We start from the raw sequence: 24,740 nt of genomic DNA on the forward strand, positions 1-24,740 counted from the left end.
ATTCTGGATCTCCTTTTCTAACTGGTTGACTTTCTTTCCACAATCTTCCTGTTTTTCTTGGATTTTTTTTCTTCCAGTTTTTCCTCAATCTCTCTCATTTGATTTTTAAAGTCTTTTTGAAGGTCTTCTATGAATTCTTTTTGGGCAGGTGACCATTTGACATTACTCTTTGGGATAGAAGAGGATTTCTTTGCTTCAGTATCTTCCTCTCAAGATGAACCCTGCTCTTCTCTTTTCCCACAGTAACTCTCTATGGTTGGATTCTTTCTCCTTGTCCTGTGAATTGTTTTTTTTATTTGTAGCAGCTTATTTTTTGTAATCACCTCTAGTCCTGGGGTATGGGCGATGGTGACTTTGGTTTTATATCCTCCTTCAGTTCTCCCCTCTGGCCTGGAACTGAAACCAAGACCTCCAGTCTCCTGTAAGTGCCCACAAGAGTGTCATCTTGCCCCACTGCTTCTGCACTCACCAGGTGTGTGCTGGTTCCTTCTCACCCAAGGCTGTGTCTGCACAGCACAGCTGGGTCTGGCGTTCCTTGTCAGCAAAGATTCTCTAGATCTTTCCTGGCCCAGATGCCCAACTCCCCTCATTGTCCTGAAGGGTAAAAGTTCCTGTCGCTGGGTGTTGAGGCAGCCTCCCAACACAGATAACTCCAGAGCTTGTGGATTGTCATTTAAGTGGAATTAGCCTTGAGCTTTTTTATTCTTCATGGGGACCAAATCTCCTCCTGGGATTTTTATTCAAATTTTCTCTGATTGTCCCAGGAGGATCACTCTTCTGCCTCTACTCTTATTTATTTTTACCACACTATGTTCACCTGGAGGTGCTATTTTATCTCATTTGTGGGGGAAGTCTGGAGAACTTGGATTTTCTAACCTCCTCTGCCATCTTCCCAGAATCCTCTGGCCAACTTTTCATATGGACTTGGTAATTGTATAAATCGAAGTACTCTGGCCCTTTTAATTCACACTAAATTCCATTCTTCAAGGATCCCTGCTTTCAATTCAAATCACCTAAACCACTAATTAATAGGGACTTGCCTGGCTATCCCTGGAGACGCAGAAGCAAAAGACAAAACAATCCCTGACCGTAGGAGTCTGGGGTAAGATAAGGATGACAACACACAGAGAAGTACGTATAAAACGTGTATATATATATATATACATGCACACAGACATGTACACACACACACACACACACACACACACACACACACACACACACCCCATAGTATATAGAGTGCAGGTTTGGAGTCATATAGACCTAAATTCAAGTCTTGCCTCAGACACTAACTGTGTGATCTTGGGTAAGTCACTTACCTTTGTCTACCAGTTTCTTTTTCTGTAAAATGGGGATAATAATAGCACCTACCTCCTAGGGTTGTTGTGAGGATCAAATGATATAAGAATTGTAAGACATTTGGCACAGTGGCTAGCCCGTAGTAGAAGTTTTATAAATGTCAGCTATCATTATTATTACTAGCAACTATTTGAAAACTTCTGTACTAATACAGTTTCTTTCAGGTGGTCTTCAGTGAGTAAATAGTTGATTTTCTAATTTTTCACAGGAAAAAATATTTTGGAGCTATAACTTCATTCCTAGGACCATTAAGAGCCATTAAGGGACCTTAGCTGTCCTTTCATTTATAAGACCTTTCATTTATAAGACCTTTCATTTTATAGATTGAAGCAAATGAAGCCCAGAAAGCTGAATGTATTTGCCCAAGGTCACATAACCATACAAATGGAAGAACATGGAATTTAAAGAAATTCAATTCCATAAACATTTATTAAGCATCTATTATGTGCTAGATATGGCTTTAGGCAAATTTGATATTCATTAATCAAATGGATCCATTTTCTCATCAATTTGGGGTTGTCCTTCAATGATGTGCTTTTTAATCCAGCCACGCCTCTGTGCGTTTCCAAAAGTTTACCACAAGGGATCCTCCCAACATGCTAGATGCCTTGCTCATTTTCTTCTGATATTGAAAGTGTATCAGAGGAGCACTCTTCCTGTCTACCTATCACCCCTTGATCAGCCTCTCTTTCTATTATATAATTTCCTTGCTTCTGTTCTTCAGTGGAGCTCCTTGTAGACTGCTCACATATAGAGCGTGTGTCTTTCCATTGTGTTCTGTGGGATGCTTCTCTCTAACTCTTCAGAAACAGTGATACATACTATCTGTTTGCCATTATTATACACCTGTAAAATATTGGTATTGAAAAGATTGGTCTTTGCTTTCATGGGAACCTGAGATTCAAAAATGTTTCAAAATTTCCTGAAAGCAGTCCAACCAACTGTCTTCCTCCTGTTCAAATCTGGGCCAGCTCACTGTCCATCTGCATTATATGTCCCAGATATACAACTGTGGGATAAGTTCGTTAGGGTACTTATCCCTAAATACATGTTAAAATCTGGAAAATAGACATTCTTCATCCACTTGGTTTTTCCTGTGTGATTTGACAACTCAGACTCCTTTGACTAATTACAGATCTTTTCTGGAAAGCTCTGCAATGTTTTGTGGGTTGATACAATTAGGACAATCTCATCCATAAACAGGAGAATTTGTGGAATCTCAGTATTCCCATGGATTTTGTCTTTTACCTGGGCTCCATGCTGGATTCTTCCAAATTGTACAACACAGCTGGTTTTCATGTTGCTGCTGTATGTTCCCTTGAACAGATGATATTGGGTATAACTTGTGTATGGCTAATGGTGATGCCATTGTATTAAAATGCTAACATTTGATCTTATTCCAGCTACCATCTCCTGAGTTTGGATTTTCATGTGAAATATTCCAATAAAAATAACCAAAAATACCTTTGGGGAGCATACATCTTTCTTTTTTATGTGTCACCTGATGTTTGTGTCTAGAGAAACAGACATTGAAGAGGGTTATTTCTGTTGTATCTTCTAAGAAATCTTGTATGGAAGGGAGATACCTATTTGTAAAAGAGCTTGTAAGGCAATATTGTGGCCTCTTGAATCAAATGCTTTGAATATCAGCAAACAATAAGCAGAGTCTTAAATTCTCTACATCTCTCAGTTAGTTGAAAAATGGTAAAGATGTGGTCAATTGTGTGATATCAAGTGCAAAAATTTGCTGTTTCCCAGCTACTACTCTCACTGTGTTTGCCCTTGACTATGGAGAAATGACTCTTGTAACAATTTTGCATAGATGGAAGAGTAGGTTGATAGTAACCTATATTCTCTTAGTTACCTTTTCCCAATCTTCAATTTTTCCCCCTACACCTTTGGTATCTTCTGCTCCTTCATATGCTTTGTATCTTAGTCCTTCAATATCAGCACAATTGTATTACCTCTGACCCGTATCACTTTTTAACCTATACTTGGTAAATCTGAGCACTTTCCCCATTTTTGTTCCTTTTGCTGTTTCTATAACCTTTGGAGAAGTATGTCTAAAACTGTGGTCCAAATATGATGGTTCCACTGTCCTTGATGGAGAAGATGGTTTGTTAGTACGGTTTTTGCAAATCTCCATTTTTTCTTTGGTTTGTTGCCCTTCTATCTTTTTCATTCTTGAATGCTCTTGTGATGACTTTGCTTAGGTGGATATCTTATGCTTTTTTAAAACCATTTTTAGCCTCCACTGCAAGGTAAATACAAAGACAAAGAAATGAACTACATCCAAGTCTTTAGGAGCTTACATTCTCCTGGGGCTAGAGGCAGAGGAGGAGAATACATTTATCCAAATACATGAACTCAAAATAATTACAGGAGGAAGTGGTCTCAGATCTCCTGACTTCAAATTCAGCATTCGATTCCATTTTACCAGAAGCCCCTCTAGAATGTATGCTCTCTGAAGACAGGAACTATTTTTATTTCTTGTTTTTGTATCACAAGAATAGTGCTTTGTACATATTAGGCACTTGATAAATAATTGCTTAATTGACTTGAATTGAGAGATCATATGGAATTTATTTTTAAAAAGAAATTTCTACTTTAAAAATAAGGCAAAGAAATAGTTGGGGTCATTCTGTAAAATTACCTGCATCAGCATGACACTGGAAATAGCATGAGTCCATCTGGAACCATCTGGAATTGGTTACCAGAAAGATTGTGAAGGCTTCTATTATATTGAAGTCGCTTCTATGGCCTGATCCCACAGCATGAACCCTGAAGATGACGTTGCAGCTATTTTAAGTTCAACACACATTATTGGGGAATCCTGGTTAGTAAAGGGGGATGAGCAAAGCCATTTTATAAGATTTAGAAGCAATTATGTTAATCCAAATGGGAAGATGGAGAGCAGTGTGGCTATCCCCATGAGCCTCAGTTATTGTTTTTTTCTGTACATGATGGAATCTTGTCACAAGTATGTGTGAAACTTTGCTCATTTTGATTTCAGGCGGAAAGGACTGGTTCTGAATATCTCCTCAGGGGCAGGTCGCTTCCCTTGGCCACTATTGACCATGTACTCATCTACAAAAGTGAGTGAGAGCCCAATTTGTTGCCTCAGTGTTCATCAAGTTGAATGGTGTCACATAGATGTCCCCATTTTGTCCTCCCCTTCCTTTTTCCAATCTGATTTATGGGAGATTTTCCAAAATGATTTCTCATAGACTCAACTAGTTTAAAATGTTATCCAGAGTAGAAAGGGTTCACAAGAGGTTCAGGATAAAGGTTAGGGTTAGGATTTGTTGCTGGGATGAGTTCTGGGCAGTCTAGGCAGGGTTTCTAAGAAAGAAGCTGACTTTCCCCCCTCAGTTAAAATCGGTGGACATTTATTAAGTGCCTACTGTGTGCTAGATACTGAGGGGAATACATGATTGATGCTGCCCTCAAGAAGTTTAAAAACTAATTAAGAAACTTATAACATAGTAGCACTGATGTGGCAGCAAAAGGTCGTCCAACCACGAAAGGCAAGAGGTTAGCAGGGATGTCCACAAAGTCACAAGTCTAAGAAGAAAGGACATTTGTTGTTGTTTACTTGTTTGTTACGTTGTTCATATTTGTGTGTAAGTATTATTAATATTATTGGTGTTGCTGTTTATTATGTTGTCATTTCAGTGGTGTCTGACTTTTCAAGATACATTTACCACCTCCTTCTCCAGCTCATATTACCGATGAGGAAACTGAGGCAAACAGGTTAAGTGACTTGGCCAGGGTCACATAGCTAGTGAGTGTCTGAGGTCACATTTGAACTCAGGAAGATGAGTAATATATGAGAGAAGAACATAAATTAAATACGTTGAGTTTACCCCACTAAAATGACTGATCTCATTATTATGGGAAAGCTTTTTTTTTTCCCAATCCGAGGCAATAGAAGGATCTCTGTGGAAATCAACACTTATTCATGATTGGTAAATTGCTATATTTTCATTTCAATTAAAAATTAAATACCTCCTACATACAATGCACTGGGCACATAACAAAAATTTATTGAGTACCTACTATGTGTAATATGCTCAACATAAAAAGATGAAATGTGTCGTTGGACCTCCTTTCATAGAGTATACAGACTGTTAGGAGGAGTCAGGGAGCAGGGAGCATATATACACACAAATAAATGTCATACAATATAGATAATGCAGGAAGGAGCTTTGAAGGGTGAGCTAGGTGGTGCAGTGGGCAGCTTGGAGTCAGGAAGACCTGGGTTCGAATTTGGTTTCAGATACTCACTAGCTGTGTGACCCTCTTTGCCTCAGTTTCCTCATCTCGGAAACGGGGATGATAATAACAGCACCTGCCTCCCAAGGTTGTTGTGAATGTCGAATGAGATAAAAATTTTAAAGGGTTAACACAGCGCTTGGCCATAGTAAGTGCCGTATGAATGTTAGCCATCTTTACTATGAAGAGGGAGCACTCTAGGCATGAGATACATACGTTGGAGTGAAAAGGGCAGAGGGTAACTAGGATAGAGGGTAGGATAGGATAACTAGTATAACAGTGGATAGAGAACTGGATTTGGAATCAGAAAGACTCATCTTCCTGAGTTCAAATCCAGCCTCAGACACTTGCTAGCTGTGTGACCGTGGGCAAGTCACTTCACCCTCTTTGCCTCAGTTTCCTCATCTGTAAAATGAGCTGGAGAAGGAAATGGCAAATCTCTCCATTATCTTTGCCAAGAAAGCCCCAAATGGGGTCACAAAGAATCAGACATGGCTGAAGTGACTGAAGAGCAGCAGAAAAGGGCAGAGTATGATCAGAATGTAATTAGTACCTTTTGGATAGAGAACAGAGTGCAATAAGGGGGAGCGATACGAAATAAGACTGGAAAGGTAGGTTGCAGTGAGATTTTAGAGAATCTTGAATGCCTGATAAAAAGTTTGTATTGAGTAGGGAGTAGCGGAGGGCTAGGAGAGATTTTTGTAGATTTTTAAATAGACGCAACTGGAAGTAGGGGATGAAGGAGAGAGAAAAATTAAAGAAGATACTGAGATTTTCAGGGCTAAAAAAGGAATCTCCTTTGGGATCCCTTCTAGTGGTTGTGTATCCTTGGGCTGGTAGGAGAGAAATTTTTTGGATGACGAATTCCCTTTCTTTCTAGGCTTTCGTATGCATGTTTTCCAGAGCACTGCAAGTTGAGTATAAGGAGAAAGGAATCATTATACAGGTGATTGTAAATGGCGCAACCTTAAGGGAACTTGGGCTTGAGTTTTAAACCTTGTAACATTTTAATCTTGCGACACTCAAGACTTCTTTTTTTCTAAAAAGGGTAATGAAATTACTATCTCAATCATCTATTGGGGTGGGGCGGGGCAGAATAAGGGCGCAGTTCAGTTTTGTTTACAATTCTCAAAGAGAAAAGCTTTTATGTCTCCCAACAATTCATCATTTTCTTATAAGATAGGATTCAGGCCAATACCTGGGGAGGAAGTTAAAAGTCACAGGATGATTTACCTCAGATCACCGAAGACTAGTGTGAGCTTCCTTGAGTTTTTACAAGATAAGTTATTTTAGCAGTTCCTCTACGGCACAAAACATTGCACAGAATCTCCCTTAGGCATTTATCAGAATCAGTTATTAGTCTCTGAGCTTAATGTGCTACCTGTTGCTGAAGGGAACAAAGACTTATTCATCCACTGGAGGCAGTGATGATTTTACCATTCAGCCACAAGCCCCAATACTTAGCGTTCAGTCTTTTCCGTCTTTCCAAAAAGAAAAGTCCTCTGGGCAGGCCAGAGCAGACCAAATCTTCTGCTTCAAGCCCTTAACCAAAGGACTAATACCTTTTAAATATCTTTTCCATAAATGTCACAAGACAATAGCAGTCTCTACTTCCAACAGACTTCTCCTGTTAGACTACTACCTCTCTGTTCTTGGCCAGGAAGGAACTAGGAAACAGGGCTCCTGAACCAGTGCCTTGATTCGAGAGTAGCAGCGTTCTCTAAGAAGCTGTTAGGTCCAGCAGCTGAGATGGAAAATAGGGACATCCAAGACTTCTGTGTGATTGGGCCCTGTGTTCACTGAAGGAGTAATGTACAAAGACTGAGGGGGAAGGACATTGTCCCTCTATCAGTTAATTTGATAGCCCTTTCTTTTTGTAGGATCACAGATTTAGAACTAGAATGGACCCTACGGACTCTTTAGTCCACCCCCTCGCTTTATAGATAAGGCAACTGAGACTCAGAGGTCAAGTGACTGGCCTGTATGACCTTACCATAGTGGCAGTGAGTGATTCAGGTCTTCTGACTCCCAGGTCGTGCAGTAGCATCACATTGTCTCCACTTCAATTCAGTTCAACGAACATGTTAAGCGCCTACTGTGTGTAAGGAATTGTGCTAGACACTGACTCTCCTCCTGCCATTACTATCGTTGCTATTGCTGTCCTCATCTCACAGGGCCCAGGAGACAGTGGCGGGGGATGGATGTAGGAGCGAGGAGACCTGGGGTGATCATGCTTGATGGGTGCATTGATGCCCATTAAAATAGCCTAATACACCTACCGGTCCTCTGTTTGACTGGAAAAAACATGTTCTCTATCACTCTCAGGCATCACATTCTCCATTATATTCTCACGGGTGATAGTGGGTAAAAGCAGGGCAGAAGTGGGAGAGAAAAGGGTAGAGATAGGGTGGACTGTGGGTAGTCCCCATAGAAAGGATAAAGGGAGAGAAGAAGGAAAAGGCATTTAAGTGCTTACTTTGTGCTGAACAATGTACTTGATTTTGGGGATACAAGCAGAAAAAGGAAGATGGTCCCTGCTCACAAAGAGCTTATATTCACTTTGGGAGAGACAACACATATATGAGAGTTCAGCTTCAAGGAAGATGGAAAGGTCCAGAAATTCTAAGGGTGAAGCTGACGGTCAGATGGTAAGGCTGAGGGTGCATTGGCAGGGCAGATGATGGTGCCTGGGATCTGAAGGTCGTAGTAGCAGGTCAAATAGTTGTGTGTCCTTCATTCTCAAAGAGAACCATGGCAACAGGAAGGTGATGTCATGACTTGCAAGTGGATTGGGTTTAAGTGAGAGAAGGATGTGTAAAGTCACCCACTTCACTGTCCTCAGGAGCCATCTGGGTCCAGAGGCAAGATATAGATCAAGATGATTGGACATGGTCCCGGATATAGTGGGACACCTTAACTACTTGAAGCTAGGGTCTTTCCCAGGTCTCCGTTTGACTGAGGCAGTGCCCATTCAGTGGTTAAAGCTAGGTAAGAAATGAGGCAAAGAATGTCCCCTTTTACCTAGTTAAAAAAAATCCATCTGGGAGGGGAAGGTTTGCAGGGCTTCTGGGCAAAACAGACATAATTACTATTTTCACTCACTCTGAGTCAACAGAGCCCCAAAAATGACCAAGGTGTGGCTTGGGCTGGGACCTATTGTTGGCAAATCAGTGAAAGCCAGAGTGATTTGAATTTAAGGCATGGTCCTTAAGAAAGAAATCTAGCCTGTAAATCCCAAGATATCTCATGACGTTTCAGCGATCAAAATTTACATTCCTTCGGCAGAGCACTTGCAGGAAAGGAAATGATGACAGTGCCTGGGATCTGAAGGTCATAGTGGCTGGTCAAATAGCAAGTAGCCTGTTAGACCTCCATCTCACTGGAAGGACTGTAGCTGGTGACTTCATGTCATGCGAGCAAGATGAACAGCCATTTGCTCTCTATATAAGGAACTAGCCCACTACCACTGGAAAGCGGAAGAGGGTTCTGAGGGTTCAAGTAAAAAACTATGTAAAGAACAATTGTTTCTGTTTTGGCCAGAAACCCCGAGGGTCTTCCGCTCCCAGACTGATTTTTTTTTCCTTTAGGAAGCTATTCTCTACCTCATTTCTTATTAAGCCTTAATCACTGAATGGGTGTTGCCTTTGTCATACTGAGCCCTGTTAAAGGCCTTAGCTTGAAAAGGCCAATGTCAGCCACGGCATCCTGGGTCATCTCCAGCTGTCTTGATCTATATCTGGCCACTGGACCCAGATGGCTCTAGAGGAGAAAGTGAGGCAAGTGACTTTGCACAGCCCTCCCTCACTTAAATCGAATTCACTTGCATATCATGGCACGACATCCTTGATGTCATGGTCTTCTTCGAGAATGAAGGACAAACAGCAACTTCTGTAATAAATACTACACATTGTTTTCAAAACTACCCAGTTTTTCTGTGTTTACTTCTAAGTTTTCTTTTGTTCTCTGCTGTGCACTTTCTTTCCTTCTCCCTCCACACCCCGTCCTAGATAAGGCTACAATTAAACATTAAAGAATACACACTTACATACACACACACACACATACACACACATATATATATATATATATATATATATATATATATATATATATATATATATATATATATATATATTTCTATTTCTATTTCTCAGTTCTTCCTCTGGAGGTGGATAGCACCTTCCTTCATAGGTCCAAGTCTTTCCATGCTTTTCTATTATCATTCAGCTGATCATGCCTATAGCACAGTAGTATTCTATTGCAATCACATAACCACAACTTGTTTAGCCAGTCCCCATTTGAAGAGCATCTACCATTTTAGCCAATCTGATAGGTGTAAGATGATATCTCAAAGTTGCTTTTATTAGCATTTCTCAAATCAATAATGATTTGGGGCATTTTTTCATATGAGTATATATAGATTTGATTTCTTCATCAAAAAACTGCATATTCATATCCTTTGACCATTTATCAGTTGGGGAATGACTCATATTCTTATAAGTTTGCTGACAAAGTTCTTTATATATTTGGGAAATGAGACCTTTATCTGAGAGACTATCTATGAAAATCTCACCCCAATTTTCTCCTTTTTTTCTATTCTTGGCTATATTGGCTCTTTCATAGAAGAACTTTTATAGTTAGTATAATTGAAATTATCCATTCTATGCTGCACAATGTTCTCTATCTCTTGTTTATTAATAAACTGTTCTCCTATCCATGAGTCTAATAGGGAATATGTTCCATGTTCTTCTAATTTTCTTGTGATATCTCCCTTTATATCAAGGACATGAATCCATTTTGACCTTATCTTGGTACATGGTTTAAAATATTAGTCTATGCCCAATTTCTACCAGACTGCTTTCAGGATTTCCCCACAAATTTTTTAACCAAATGATTAATTCTTATTCCCAAAACTTAAATCTTTACATTCATCAAACACAAGCTTACTGTAATTGTATTATATATCTACTCCATTCCACTGTTCTACTTTCTATTTCTTAGCCAGTACCAAACAGTTTTGATAATCACTGCCTTTATAATCTACTTTGACATCTGGCACTATTGAATCTCCTTCCTTTACATTTTTCCCCATTACTTTCTCCCTTGGACACTTCCTCAGCAATGGCTAGGGACCCCAGTCATGCTGTCCCACAAACACTCTTGCTCCCTGCTGTCCCTCTGATGGCTGCAAACCAGCTCTCTCTTATTCTCTGGAACCAAAACCAGGAACTCTGCTCTCCTGCAAGTGCCCACAGCCAGCAAGGTCCCCACCCCTCTGCTACCATACTTGCTCACTGGTTGCTTGTGTGCTCCCCCTTTTTCACCCACGACCCTGACAGCAGAGGGTCTTTCAATCTTCCCCAGTCAGCTGTCCGACTCCCACACTGTCTGGGAGGTGGAAGTTCCTGAGGTGAGGATGCCTCCTGACTCAGTTCCCCTGCTCTTGCTGATTCAGTGGAGTCTATCTGGGGTTGTTTGTACTTCACTCAGGCCAAACCTCCATCCCAGTTTTAGCGAAGTCCCATCAAGTCATCTTAGGAGGACAGCTGTTTTACCCTCACTTTTACTTATTTCTGCCACTCTAAGTTCACTCTGAGGCCATGTTCTGTCTTTTTGTGGAGGACATTTGGAGAGCTTGGAGTTTTTTGACCTACGCCACCACCTTCCCAAAACTTCCTGACTCCAAAGTTGGTTCTCTTTTCTATTATTATATCTACATATAATATATTTTATTGTATTTATTATATATCATGTCGTATCATATTGTATCATATCACATCATATTAATTATATCATATATCGTGTCATATCATATTACATCATATTCTATTCTATATAATATTATTATATACATTTCTACATCTCCATTATATTATATTGCTTCTCTGGAGAAGCTCTAGGGATTTAAAAAAAAAGTCCAAATAAATAAATAAATTTAATGACAGTCTTTGCCCTCAAAAAGATTACTTCTATTCTACTGGGCAGGAGCAGGAAGGAAGATGAGGATATGATATGAGGACACAAACACTGATGAGTATGTCTCATAAAAATTTGTCTCTATATTGTCTCCTCCATCAGATTGCAATTGGGTGGTGACTGTTTTTTGCCTCTTTTTGTAATTCTCAGTGCTTGACACAGCAGCTGGTATACAGTAGATGCTTACTAAATGTTTATTGGTTGATTGATTGATATACTGCACTGGGGCAAAGGTCTACTCTCTCTTCTTTGTTTTAGGTGGTGACACCTTACTCTATTTCTACCCCAATGACGAAGAACCTCAACCCCAACTTAATAACGAAGACAGCAGATGGCTTTGTTAAGGAATCCTTGGATTTTGTTGCAGCTGGAGATGAAATTTGTGGTTGCCTGGTTCATGAAATCTTGGTAATTTAAAACTCATTTCTTTAGGAGAAATGACTGAGGAAAGGCACATGGGACCTCCTGCTGCATAGCTACATTTCTCTGATTTTTGGTGCACTTAACTAACAATTAAAATTCTTCTCTAATGCTTCAGCATGGCATGGAGTTCTTTATAATGTGGGTTCTTGATAACAATGTCAGGGGAAGGACACACTGAAAGGTCCGTCCAAGCTGGAAAGGATTCAGAAACAGAGATGGACAATAAACTGTGTCTGTAATCTGAGAACAAGTTTTGTCAGTTTCAAGCAGGATCATAGTCAAACAGTTTTCTACCAGGAGATCAATTTTTCATTTTTAGCAATTCATAAAGCCTGTCTACTAAGTTGTAGAAGGATTTTGGTGGAGAGAATACTCATGCCATGAAATAACGGATCCTTAGAGCAAGAAGAACTCATGATTACCTCTGGTTAGTAGGGTTAGCTTATGAGACAGCTCAGTAAGGCAATGCGTAGAGGGCTGGACTTAAAGTCAGGAAGACTTCAGTCCAGCCTCACACACTTACTAGCTGTATGACCCTGAGCAAGTCACTTAATCTCTATCTGCCTCAGTTTTCTCATCTGTAAAATAAGGTTAATAACAGCCCTGATCTCCTAAGGTTATTATGAGGATCAAAATTAGATAATATTTGTGAAAGGCTTTGCAAACCTTAAGGCTCTATATTAATGCTAACTCTTAGGTATTAAAAGAATACTTCAAATTGTCCGTATTTTAACCTCTTCTAATGCCCACTTATCTTTTGAGAAAAATGTCACTGAGATCCAACCTTGTAGCAGGTCTGCTTCAAAAGTTAGGATTTTTCTGAATGGATTCAAAAAGGCATTCCCATAGAAATAGGGCTATAGAAGTGGTAATTAGTTTCCCAAACCAGCCCGTAAAAGCCTGTTCATCCATGACATAGCTGACCTATAGAGTAATGGATTTGTAGTCAGAGGTCCTGGGTTCAAATTCTTGCTCTTCCACTTAGCCTCTGTGTGACTTTGGGCATATCACTTAACCTTTATGGGGCTCAGTTTCCTTATCTGTAGCATGAAGGGGTTGATCTAGAAGAGACATTCTGAACCTTATGTCATGGACCCCTTTGGCCATCTGATGAAGCCTATGGACCCTTTTTCAGAATAATGTCTTTAAAGGATTGGAGCAAATGCTTTCAGTTAGAGGTGGGTGAAAATAAAGATATTTTCCCCATCCAAGTCCTCACACCCTTGGTCATCTATCAATGAGGACCTCAAGTTAAGAACCCTTGGTCTAGATAATCTGCTAGCTTGAAATCACTGACTACGATCCTCTGATCCTCGAAGTACCATTTGAAAAAAGGTTTCTAAGAGAAAATTCATTCCAAGTTCCAATTCAGAACTTCAATTAGGGAGAACTAGGGACTCCCCTTTCTTCCTCTTTGTGCTAACCATAGTAACCAGTACAGAACTCCACATGGTGGGGAGGGAGTCTCAGGTAGAAAAGAGGAGATCTAGGTCTTCGGTAGCAGAACCAGTGATCTAGGTCTTTGGCAAACATTGTGGGAGGTTGAGATCTTCTGTGGCAGTGGGGATAAAGGTAGGGAAAAAAGAAGGAAGAGAACAAAAGGGAGGGCAATGGTGATTAGCAGGACAGCTGGGAAAAACAGTCCTGGAGGCGCTGGTGTTCCAGAGAGAAGAGATATTCCTGTAGCTCTATCCTAAGACGTGATACTCTGGCTGGGAACAGCTGTTGATAAATAATACATTTGTAAGGTATATTGTCAGGACTCAGGGAGTTCTGTATTTCCAAACAGAAATCTCATGGGGTGAAAGGAGAAACTAACAGCCTAGAGAATCGACTCCCAACGACTGCACCATAATTCATCTTCCAGGGATGATTAACCTGTCTCACGGTGTGATCCCATCAGAAAGAAGCTCAGGAAAAGTGCTAGGGGAAAGGAAAAAGAAAAACTACAAAGAATTCTTGCTTTAATGTACTAGCCATTGACTTCATCCCTTCATGAAACATGGAAGTAATGTTACAAGGCTGCCCGACGAGAGATGTGCCTGGAATTTTGGAATTGCTTTTTCCTTTTTGTTAAAAAATGCAAAAACTGATTGACAGACTAGTCCTTCACACTGTCATTCTAGGAATGTGAGATATCAGGGCAGTACTATTAGATTTGTAGGCCAGTCCCTTTATCCTTGTAAAAGGTCCTAATTCCTGCATCTGTTCTTTGAGTTTTATGCCATGACAAGTATACCTGTAATTTCTTGCTCTTTCTTTCTCATGAATGTTGGAAGGATTTAAAGCATTTAGAGACATATTTTCCCAAGGAAAATTTGCTATAATTTAAAAGCTGAAAGTTGAATCTAATTCTTCTAGCCCACTAACTTAACAATAGAATACTGATCATTCAGAATTGCCACATGAAAGACCTGAGGCCAAGAGAGGCTAAACTGTCCTTATTATCAGGAAATTATTAATAGAACTCAGGCTTCTAGTTCAAGGCAGAGCATAGTTAAGAATGTGAATGAAGAGCTTTGGGAAAGTTAGTCCTGTTTCCTGTCTCCTTATCTCTTCCTTCCTCCCCTCCCAAAAAAGTCTCTTGTGTGAAAGAACCTGGAATTTCCCATATTTGTTATGGTGAAGGCCGTGAGATTCGTCTTTTCTCCTCTTCATCTCAAAATTTCTTAGCATCGTCCTTCTTGTCCTTTATTGCAGTCCCTGATAATGAGCTGATCTGTTTCCTCAATAAGACCTATCCTCCTATATGTACCCTTGGTCCCGTCTTCTTCTATTTTCTCCTTCAGAATGACATCTTAGTCATACCCTCTCTCTCCTTATATCTTAAACCTCTCTCTACCATTCCTTTTCCTGCTGCCTTCAAACATATCCAAGTTCTCTCTATCCTTAAAATCCTCCACTAGAACCTGCCCCTCTTAAGTCATCATCCTATTTCTCTCCTCTAGTTTGTTGACTTCCAAATGCCAAGAAAAAAAAGGAATATACGTTCATTGTCTCTATTTCTTCTCACTCTTCGGTTCCACACTGCCCCCCTTCTTACCTCTTCACAACTGAAATTGCTCCTTAAAAAAATTACCAATCATTTCTTAATTGCTTATTATCTGTCTGAATGTAGCATTTGGCATCATTAAGCATCATCTCCTCCTGGATATTCCTTTTTTTGGTGATGTTCATCTTTCTTGAGTCATCTGCCTGTATAACTGCTCCTTCTCAGATTCCTTTGCTGGCTCATCATCCCTCCCAACTGTAGGCATCCCTCCCAAAATTCCATCATTGCTCCTCTTCTCTTCTGTATCTACACTCTTCATTTGGTCCTCTCTTTTCCTTTCATGGGTTTAGTGATCATTTCTGTTTGTATAAGTCACAAATCTTCATATCAAACCCTAACTTCTTTCCTGAGATCTAGTCACATACCACCTATTGAACATCAAAGTGGATTTCCTATAGCTATTTCTTTTTTTTTTAATAAATTTCTTTATTTATTTTTAGTTTACCACGCACAGTTCTACATAGTTTTGAGTTCCAGTTTTTCTCCCCTCCCTCCCCCCTCCCTCCCCAAGACGGCATGAAGTCTCATATAACTGTCATGTATAACTTCACATTGAATTAACTTATGCACTAGTCAAGTCGTGGAGAAGAATTTTGACCAATGGAATGAATCATGAGAAAGAAGAAACAGAACCAAAAAAAAAAACAAAAAAAACCCCAAAAACAAAAACAAAAGAGAAGCAGAAAAGGCGAGCATGTAGTGTGCCTCAGTCTGTATTCAAACTTCGCAGTTCTTTGTCTCGATGAAGATAGCATTCTCCATCGTGAGTCCCCTGGAGTTGTCCTTGCCCCTTAGGTTGCTGAGAAAAGCACAGTTTGTCAGGGTTGGTCCTCACGGAATCCATATATCTGTGGCTGTGCACAACGTTCTCCTGGCTCTGCTCCGCTCACTCAGCATTATGTCGTGTAGGTTTTTCCAGGTTGTTATGAAGTCTGCATCATCCCCATTTCTTATGGCACAATAGTATTCCATTACCTTCATGTACCACAGTTTGTTCAGCCATTCCCCAATTGATGGGCATCCCTTGATTTCCAGTTCTTGGCTACCACAAAGAGAGCCGCTATAAATATTCTTGTACATATGGGTCCTTTTCCCGCTTGCGTGATTTCTTTGGGATACAACCCTAGAAGTGGAATTGCTGGGTCAAAGGGTATGAACATTTCTATAGCCCTTTGGGCGTAGTTCCAAACCACCCTCCAAAATGGCTGGATCAGCTCACAACTCCACCAGCAATGCAACAATGTTCCAATTTCCCCACATCCTTTCCAGCACTTATCATTCTCCTGATTTGTTATTTTAGCCAATCTGACAGGAGAGATGTGGTATCTAAGAGTTGTTTTGATTTGCATTTCTCTAATCAGCAGCGATCCAGAGCATTTTTCCATATGCCTGTAGATAGCTTTAATTTCTTCCTCTGAAAACTGCCTGTTCATATCCTTTGACCATTTCTCAATTGGGGAATGGCTTGTATTCCTATATATTTGGCTCAGCTCCCTGTATATTTTAGAGATGAGGCCTTTATCAGAGATACTAGTTGCAAAGATTTTCTCCCAATTTTCTGCTTCCCTCCTAATTCTTGTTGCATTGGCTTTTTTTGTACAAAAACATTTCAATTTGACATAATCAAAATTATCCATTTTGCATTTTGTAATGCTCTCTATCTCTTGTTGGGTCATGAATTCTTTACTTTTCCACAAATCTGATAAGTAAACTATTCCTTGCTTTCCCAAATTACTTAGAGTATCAACTTTTACTCCTAAATCATGAACCCATTTTGACTTTATTTTGGTATATGGTGTAAGATATTGGTCTATGCCCAGTTTTTGCCCTACCATTTTCCAATTTTCCCAACAGTTTTTGTGAAATAGTGAATTATAAGCCCAGAAACTGGCCTCTTTGGGTTTATCAAAGAGTAGATTGCTAAACTTGTTGATTTCACCTATTTGTGTACCTATCCTATTCCACTGATCCACACCCCTGTTTCTTAACCAGTACCAGGCAGTTTTGATGACTGCTGCTGTGTAGTACAGTTTAATATCTGGTGTGGCTAAGCCACCATCTCTAGCATGTCTTTTCATTGATATCCTAGATACTCTAGACCTCTTGTTTTTCCAAATGAATTTTGTTATTATTTTGTCCAGCTCAGTAAAAAAATTTTTTGGTAGTTCGATTGGTATGGCACTGAATAGATAGATTAATTTAGGTAGAATTGTCATTTTTATTATATTAGCTCGGCCTAACCATGAGCAAGTGATATTTCTCCATTTATTTAGATCTGATTTTATTCGCGTGAAAAGTGTTTCATAGTTATGTTCATATAGGCCCTGGGTTTGTCTTGGCAAATAGACTCCCAAATATTTTATAGTGCCTTCAGTAACTTTGAATGGAATTTCTCTTTCTATCTCTTGCTGTTGGGCTTTGTCAGTAATGTATAGGAATGCTGAGGATTTATGTGGGTTTATTTTATATCCTGCAACTTTGCTAAAGTTGTTTATTATTTCAAGTAGTTTTTTACTTGATTCTCTAGGATTCTCTAGATAAATTATCATATCATCTGCAAAAAGTGATAATTTAGTTTCTTCTTTTCCTATTCTAATTCCTTCAATTTCTTTTTCTTCTCTTATTGCTACAGCTAATGCTTCCAGTACCAAATTGAATAATAGGGGTGATAATGGACATCCTTGTTTCACCCCTGATCTTATTGGGAATGCATCTAGTTTATCCCCATTACAAATAATGCTTGTTGATGGTTTTAGGTAGATGCTATTTATAATTTTGAGGAAGGTTCCACTTATTCCTATGCTTTCTAGTGTTTTTAATAGGAATGGGTGTTGTACTTTGTCAAAGGCTTTTTCTGCGTCTATTGAGATGATCATATGATTTCTGCTAGTTTTGTTGTTGATATGGTCAATTATGCTAATAGTTTTCCTAATATTGAACCATCCTTGCATTCCTGGAATAAATCCTACCTGGTCATAGTGTATTATTCTCGTAATGAGTTGCTGCAATCTTTTTGCTAATATTTTATTTAAAATTTTTGCATCAATATTCACTAGAGAAATTGGTCTATAATTTTCTTTCTCTGTTTTAACTCTACCTGGTTTGGGTATTAGTACCATATTTGTGTCATAAAAAGAATTTGGTAGGACTCCTTCTTTACCTATTTTCCCATAGTCTACAAAGTATTGGAATTAGTTGTTCTTTAAATGTTTGATAGAATTCACATGTAAAACCATCTGGCCCTGGAGATTTTTTCCTAGGGAGTTCATTGATGGCCTGCTCAATTTCTTTTTCTGATATGGGGTCATTAAGAAATTTCACTTCCTTCTCTGTTACTCTGGGCAGTTTATGTTTTTGTAGATATTCACCCATATCTCTAAGGTTGTCAAATTTATGGGCATACAGTTGGGCAAAATAATTCCTAATTATTGTTTTGATTTCCTCTTCATTAGAGGTGACCTCACCCTTTTCATTTTTTATACTGGTAATTTGATTTTCTTCTTTCTTTTTTTTAATCAAATTGGCCAAAGGTTTGTCAATTTTATTGGTTTTTTCATAAAACCAGCTCTTTGTTTTATTTATTAATTCAATAGTTTTCTTGGTTTCAATTTTATTAATCTCTCCTTTGATTTTCAGTATTTCTAATTTGGTATTTAATTGGGGGTTTTCAATTTGCTCTTTTTCTAGCTTTTTCAGCTGTATGCCCAGATCATTGATCTCCTCTTTCCCTATTTTATTCATGTAGGCATTTAGAGATATAAAACTCCCCCTGAGAACTGCTTTTGCTGCATCCCATAAGTTTTGGTATGTTGTTTCATTATTGTCATTCTCTTGAATGAAATTATTAATTGTTTCTCTGATTTGTTCTTTGGCCCACTCACTCTTTAGAATTAAATTATTTAGTTTCCAATTAGTTTTTAGCTTGTTTTTCCATGGTACTTTATTAAAAATGATTCTTATTGCATCATGATCTGAAAAGGATGCATTGACTACTTCTGCTTTTCTGCACTGGATTGTGAGGTTTTTATGCCCTAGTACATGGTCAGTTTTTGAGTATGTGCCATGTACTTTTGAGAAGAAAGTATATTCCTTTTTATCCCCATTCAGTTTTCTCCAGAGGTCTATCATATGTGCCTTTTCTAAAATTCTGTTTACCTCCTTAACTTTTTTCTTATTTATTTTGAGGTTAGATTTATCAAGTTCAAAAAGGGGGAGGTTGAGGTCTCCCAATATTATAGTTTTGCTGTCTATTTCTTCCTGTAACTTCCTTAACCTCTCCTCTAAGAAACTGTATGCCTTACCACTTGGTGCATATATGTTAAGCAATGATATTGCTTCATTGTTTATGGTGCCTTTTAGCAGGATATAATGTCCTTCCTTATCTCTTTTAATTAGATCTATCTTTACTTTTGCTTTGTCTGAGATTAGGATTGCTACACCTGCTTTTTTTACTTTAGCTGAGGCACAATATATTTTACTCCAGTCTTTTACCTTAACCCTATGTGTATCCCCCTGTTTCAGATGCGTTTCTTGTAAACAGCATATCGTAGGATTATGGTTTGTAATCCATTCTGCTATCTGCTTCTGTTTTGTGAGAATGTTCATCCCCTGCACGTTCAGGGTTATGATTTCTATCTGTGTCTTTTTCTCCATCCTAATTCCCCCTGTTTATGCTTTTATTTCTCCCTTTCCCCTTCTCCTCAACAAAGTTTTGCTTTTGACCGCCGCTTTCCTCAGTTAACCCTCCCTCTTTATTCCCCTCCCTTATCTAACTGTTACCCACTTGCTACTTCTCCTCTTCCTTCTGCCCTCCCCCCTCCCTTTTTCCCCCCTTTCCCTCCCACTTCCCGTAGGACAAGTTAGATTTCTAAACTTATCAGAGTATGTTATTCCCTTCTTGAACTAGATCAGATGACAGTAAAGCTCAAATACTGCTCTTCTCCCTCCCTTCTTTCCCTCTACTATAATATGTTTTTTTGCCACTTCCTTTGGTGTAATTTACCCTTTTCTACTACCTCTTTACCACTTCCCTCATACCCCTCCCTTTATATCTCTTATTTATATTTTATATCTTTACATCGGTTAATTTATACAGGCATTCACAACCTATGTATATCCCTTTCATTTGTCATAATAGTTGTACCATTCACAAGAATGACTTATATATGTGTATATATATATATATATATATATATATACATATACATAAAAAACATACATAAGATGATATAATCCCACTTAAAGATGTAAACAACCTAAGCTTATTGGTTAATGAGGTTTGTGGGGTTTTTCCCCTTGGTTACCTTTTTATGTCTCTCTTGAGTTTTGTATTTGGAGATCAAATTTTCCGTTGAGTTCTGGCCTTTTCATCAGGAAGGTCTGGAATTCCCTTATTTCATTGAATGTCCATCGCCTTGCCTGGAAAATTATGCTTAGTTTTGCTGGGTAGTTGATCCTTGGTTGTAGTCCCAGCTCCTTTGCCCTTCGGAATATCATATTCCAATTTCTCCTGTCTTTTAATGTGGAAGCTGAGAGATCCTGCGTGATCCTGACTGTAGTTCCACGATATTTGAATTGCTTCTTTTTGGCTGCTTGCAGTATTTTCTCCTTCAGTTTATAGCTCTGAAATTTGGCTATAATATTTCTTGTTGTTTTCAGTTTGGGATCTCTTTCAGGGGGTGATCGGTGAATTCTTTCAATGACTATTTTGCCCTCTGGTTCTAGGACCTCTGGGCAGTTGTCTTTGATAATTTCTTCGAAGATACTGTCAAGGCTCTTTTTTTCATCGTGGATTTCCGGTAGACCAATAACTCTCAAATTGTCTCTCCTGGATCTATTTTCCAGGTCAGTTGTCTTGCCAATCAGATATTTCACATTTTTTTCTATTTTTTCATTCTTTACGTTTTGTTTTATTACTTCTTGATGCCTCATAGATTCATTAGCTTCCACTTGCTCAAGTCTAATTTTAAATGAGTTCGTGTTTACATTTTGCTTTTGAGCCTCCATTTTCAATTGGTTGATTTCACCTCTCAGGGTGTCATTTTCTCTCTTTAGATTCTGTATCTCCGTAGCCATTTCACCAATCTTATTCTTTAGGGACTTTTCCATTTTTTCCATGTTTTCTTTTACCTCCCTAATTTGGTTTTTAAAATCCTCCTTTAGCTCTTCCAGCAGTGCTTTTTGGGCTGGAGACCAGTTCATATTAGCTTTTGAGGTATCTGATGTATCTACCGTGTCAATGCCGTCCTCCTCCATGTCGATATTTTGATCCTGCCTGTCTCCATAAAAAGAATCTATTGTCCTCGGTTTTTTTGTATTCTTCTTCATATTTGTTGTTTTCCCTTTTCCTGGCGTTACAACGAATTTCTATCTTTGGGCTCTCTGTCCCAGCTTTCTTATTCTGGGGGTTGTGAGTCTAGAATTAAAACCTTCAGTTTCCTGAGGTGTGGGGGAGGGGTCTGGCTCCCTGGTGTCTCACTCCCTGTGGGTGCTCTCCAGCACTTGCTTTTCAGCAATGGTCTCAGCTGTTTGTTGTTTGAGCTGATGTCTGGCACTTCCCCTGGGGGAGCAAGGTTACGTCTGGGCTCCCGGTGTTGACCCCTGCCGACTCTGCGGGACTAATGAACTTCTAGTATTTGTCCTGTGAGGCCCCGCTACTCTCTCCTCTGTTTCAGTTCTCTTTTTTTTCCCGAGGAATTCTCTGGGTGGGGAGGGGAGGGATTAGAGCCGTTTACCTGGCCATTGAGTCTTCCGGAAGTTCAAGAAGCCGAGTTCCTGGGTTTTGCAAGCGTCAGGAGTGGGTGTTTTCACGGCTGGTGGCGTTGCGCTGCCTCTCATCGCTCCTGTGTTGGGAGGCCTGGGGATCTCTGCCAGTTTCGGGTGCCCAGCTTTCTCCCAGCCCGTCTCCCATGTGGATTTCCCGGCCAGCCGCTTCCGCCTTGGTCTGGAGCCGCTCCGCACCGAGCACTCTCCGAGCCTGCAGGTTCGTTCCTCCGGCCTTTCAAACTCTCCCGGCTCGGAAATTTGCCCCACGCAGACTGCTCGCGGTTTCTGACTCTCTCAAATCTGCTCAAATTCACTTTTTTATAGGAATCTGACAGACCTTGTGAGAGAGCTCCGGTAAGACGCTGCCTTCATGCGGCCATCTTGGCTCCGCCCCTCTCCTATAGCTATTTCTAATTCAACTTGACCAAAAGAAAACTTTTCTCTTCCCACCCAAAACACCCCTCTTCCAAACTTCCCTATGTCTGTTGAGGGCACCATTCTTCCAGTCTCCCAGGGTCACTACTTTGACGTTGTCTTCCACTCTTCAAACTCTCTTACTCCACATAGCCAATCAATAACTAAATCCTGTGATTTCAACAACCTTACAATCCATTCTCTTCATGTGGTTACCACCATAGTTCAGGCCTCAATCACCTCTTACCTGAACTATTTCAATGGCCTCCCAATAGGTCTCCATGCCTCGTGTATTTCCCTACTCTAATCTGTCCTTCTCACAACCAATGTGATTTTTCTCAAGTGCAGATCAGCCCCCTACCCAATAAACTCCAGTGGCTGGCTCCCTTTTGGCTCAACGATAAAATAAAAATTGCTGCTGGGCTTTTAAAGTCTAGAATGACCCTGTCTCAGTCTGTCTTTCCAGTCTTATTACTGAGACATTATCACTCTTTCTGCTGTCCCCCTCCCTTGGCCTCCTTGCTGTTCTTAAAGTAGCACGCCATGTCCTACCTCCATGTCTACAACCTGGGTCTTTCCTGCCTAGAATGCACTCCTTCCTTCCCTCCATCTTGTAGAATCTCTTTCTTCAAACCTCAGCACATGCACTATCTTCTGTATGAAGCCTTTCCTATTCTCTCAACTGCTGCTTCCTCTTTCTCTAAATTACTCTTTATTTCTTTTTATTTATTCTGCACATACTTATGTATCTATATATGATCTCTAAGAGGTTTGCTCTCTGAGAGCCTGTAATAGTTCATTTTTATCTTTGTATTTCCAGTGCCTAGCACAGTGCTTGGCAGGTAGTAAATCTTTAAAAACGATTGTTGGATTGAGTGAATGGAGTTTTAATTTCCTCCGCCTGCCCCAAATCTAGTTTACGTTAAACTTAAGTGTAATCTAAATTGTTGAGTTTTTTTTAGTGTATCACCGGATTACTTTTTATTCTCAAAAATAGCTCATCATAGGGAAACAAATCTGTAAGGGGAGAAGTAGCCTAATATTTAGGTCAGAAGGTTAATTCAATTAAACATTTAGTCATTCAGTCTTTTGGCTTCAAACTTTGCCCTCTTTTAACAATGTAAATACTTTGAAGGGAGACGCTTGTCAATATAAATAATTGATTACTTTTTTTCTTGGAGGGGAGAAGGAAAGGCCAGTGGGGTTAAGTGACTTGCCCAAGGTCACACAGCTATTAAATGTCTGAGGTCAGATTTGAACTCAGGTCCTCCTGACTCCAGGGCCAGTGCTCTATTCACTGCACCACCTAGCTGCCCCTAAATAATTGATTATTAATATTTAGTGTATAGCCTGGGATTTCAGACAAGATTTTAATAGGGAAAGTGGATAGGGAAAGACACTCAGGGGTCTGCCCATGAGGAAGAAGGAAATAAAAAAGAAGGTAGAATGGGAAAAGGCCATCTTCTCTTGATAATTTTCATTCTAACAGTTCAGTTAAATCCAATTTGATAAGCATTTATTGAGTGGCTACTATGAAGAAAGCCTGATGTTAGGTACTGGGCCCTTACCCAGTTTGGCCAAGCCTGACCCTTAGAGCCAACTGAAACATTTTCCTAAAGTGCCTGAATTGCTTTCATGAAGTAGCTTGAAAAGTCAGATTCAGTGTCTTCAAGTGTTATCAATGCCCTGGTAGAAAAATGCTAGCTGTTAGAGTCTGTAAACTGAGAATTCTTAAAGTCACATCTCTAAACTAAAAATCTTTCACTTGTCAACTTACTTGCTTTTCTTTCCTCCTAAACATGAATGTTTGTGTTTTTTGATTTGTGAAGGCACACCTCATAGAATTGATTCCTTCCTGGATATTGTACAGTGACACGTGTCAGAACATCACTGAGACCTTTTTCAAAAATGTCCTAAAACAAAATTCCAGTAAGTAACCCTCGGAGAGGAAGAAGTCAGTGGCTACAGCCAGCAACGGTACTCTTGATAGCACTTGTATTCTCCTGAAGAACACTAGAAACTGTAGTTCTCACTTCACTAACCTCAAGTTAGGCATTGTAGATGTTTAAAATATTAAACAGCTTTGTTTCTCCTCGTGTCTGGAAAGTTATTTGGACAGCTGGTGAGTGATGAAAAGATGTGCGTGGTAAAAAGGTGGGACTCTGGGCTTTGTGTGAGCATGAGAGAAAGGACAGGGGATGTCTGTGGGTGTGAAACTGGAGCTCCATCTTAATATGTCACCAAATCACAGAATCTCAAGATGTGGAAGGGACCCCGAGAGGCCACCCACTCCATCCAATACCTGAATGAGAATCCTTTGAACAACACATGCAACAAGTTGTCATCTATCGTTTGCTTTAATAACCCAGAGTTTCAAACTCTAATCTATTCCCCAAACGGTGGAGATGAAAGAGAACTATATTTGGATTCCCAGAACATGGGTTGAGTCCTCACCTGATAATTTAATAGCTGTGGG

The 24,740-nt window shown here is 39.6% G+C and overlaps 1 protein-coding gene across 1 annotated transcript in view; it reads left to right on the forward strand.

The window, feature by feature from the left end:
• The window catches only part of HSD17B3 (hydroxysteroid 17-beta dehydrogenase 3), a 66,234-nt gene extending 42,033 nt beyond the window's left edge, over positions 1-24,201 (forward strand). The window contains exons 8-11 of the mRNA XM_036749701.1: positions 4,373-4,454; positions 6,515-6,580; positions 11,869-12,018; positions 24,094-24,201. Coding sequence (XP_036605596.1) covers positions 4,373-4,454; positions 6,515-6,580; positions 11,869-12,018; positions 24,094-24,201 — 406 coding nt within the window. The remainder of the gene's footprint in view (positions 1-4,372; positions 4,455-6,514; positions 6,581-11,868; positions 12,019-24,093) is intronic.
• The last annotated feature ends 539 nt before the right edge of the window (positions 24,202-24,740 follow it).

The sequence above is a fragment of the Trichosurus vulpecula genome, chromosome 1 (assembly GCF_011100635.1).
Source record: "Trichosurus vulpecula isolate mTriVul1 chromosome 1, mTriVul1.pri, whole genome shotgun sequence".
NCBI lineage: Eukaryota > Metazoa > Chordata > Mammalia > Diprotodontia > Phalangeridae > Trichosurus > Trichosurus vulpecula.